This window comes from Nicotiana tabacum, chromosome 2 (genome assembly GCF_000715075.1).
Source record: "Nicotiana tabacum cultivar K326 chromosome 2, ASM71507v2, whole genome shotgun sequence".
Lineage (NCBI taxonomy): Eukaryota > Viridiplantae > Streptophyta > Magnoliopsida > Solanales > Solanaceae > Nicotiana > Nicotiana tabacum.
The window spans coordinates 19,508,692-19,509,589 of record NC_134081.1 but is presented as its reverse complement, the minus strand read 5'-3'; the positions used below and the strand labels follow the sequence as shown (position 1 = coordinate 19,509,589).

Here is an 898-nt window from a genome sequence, read left to right as displayed (position 1 = left end):
AACTAACTACTGAGTGTAATTACAAAACTGCCCCTAGCTAACACTAACTACAAAGGAGATAAATACAAATACAATGTAAGTCTCAATACCCCCCTCAAGTTGGAGGTAAGGAATTCACTGCTAACTTGCCAAGAATAGCATAATGTTTAATCCTTGTGAGAGCCTTGGTTATATTATCAGCTAATTGTGTATTGGTGGAGATGTGATGCAGTGTAATAAGCCCATCTTGAATCTTGCCCCTCATAAAGTGACAGTCTACCTCTATGTGTTTGGTTCTCTCATGAAAAACTGGATTTCTTGCAATGTGAACAGCTGCCAGACTATCACAAAACACAGGAATAGGATCATTGCAGACCACTGCTAGTTCCTCCATCAACCTTTTCACCCACACTAACTCTCCCACCACTTTTCTTATTGACATGTACTCTGCTTCAGCAGAAGATAGTGAGATTGTGCTCTGCTTTTTGAACTTTCAGCTAATAGGGCTATCACCAAGTAAGACAATATAGCCACTGACTGACTTCCTTGAGTCAGGGCAAGATGCCCAGTCTGAATCACAATAAGCCTTTAGTCCATAATTGGGATCCTTGGATAGAAAGATTCCCAATCTAGGATCTTGTTTCAGGTATCTCAGGACATGCCAAACAGCCTTCAGATGTGGCTCCCTTGGGGCTTTCATAAACCGACTCAGGTGTTGGACATTGTATGCTATGTCCAATTTTGTATTAGTGAGGAAATTGAGCTTTTCAACCAATTTTCTATAGTACATTGGGTATAAGAGTAAGGATCCTTCTCCAGCCTTCAACTTGATTGTGGAATCAAGAGGAGATGATACAGTAGTGTAGCCTAAGTAGTTATACTCCTTCAGCAAATCATTAGTGAACTTCCTTTGAGTCAT

General features: G+C 40.4%; 1 protein-coding gene across 1 annotated transcript; it reads right to left on the bottom strand.

Annotated features, from left to right (window-relative positions):
* Positions 1-472: 472 nt before the first annotated feature.
* Positions 473-898, bottom strand: LOC142166288 (putative mitochondrial protein AtMg00240). The gene has a single exon (XM_075225108.1). The coding sequence runs from the start codon at positions 896-898 to the stop codon at positions 473-475; it is 426 nt and encodes a 141-aa protein (XP_075081209.1).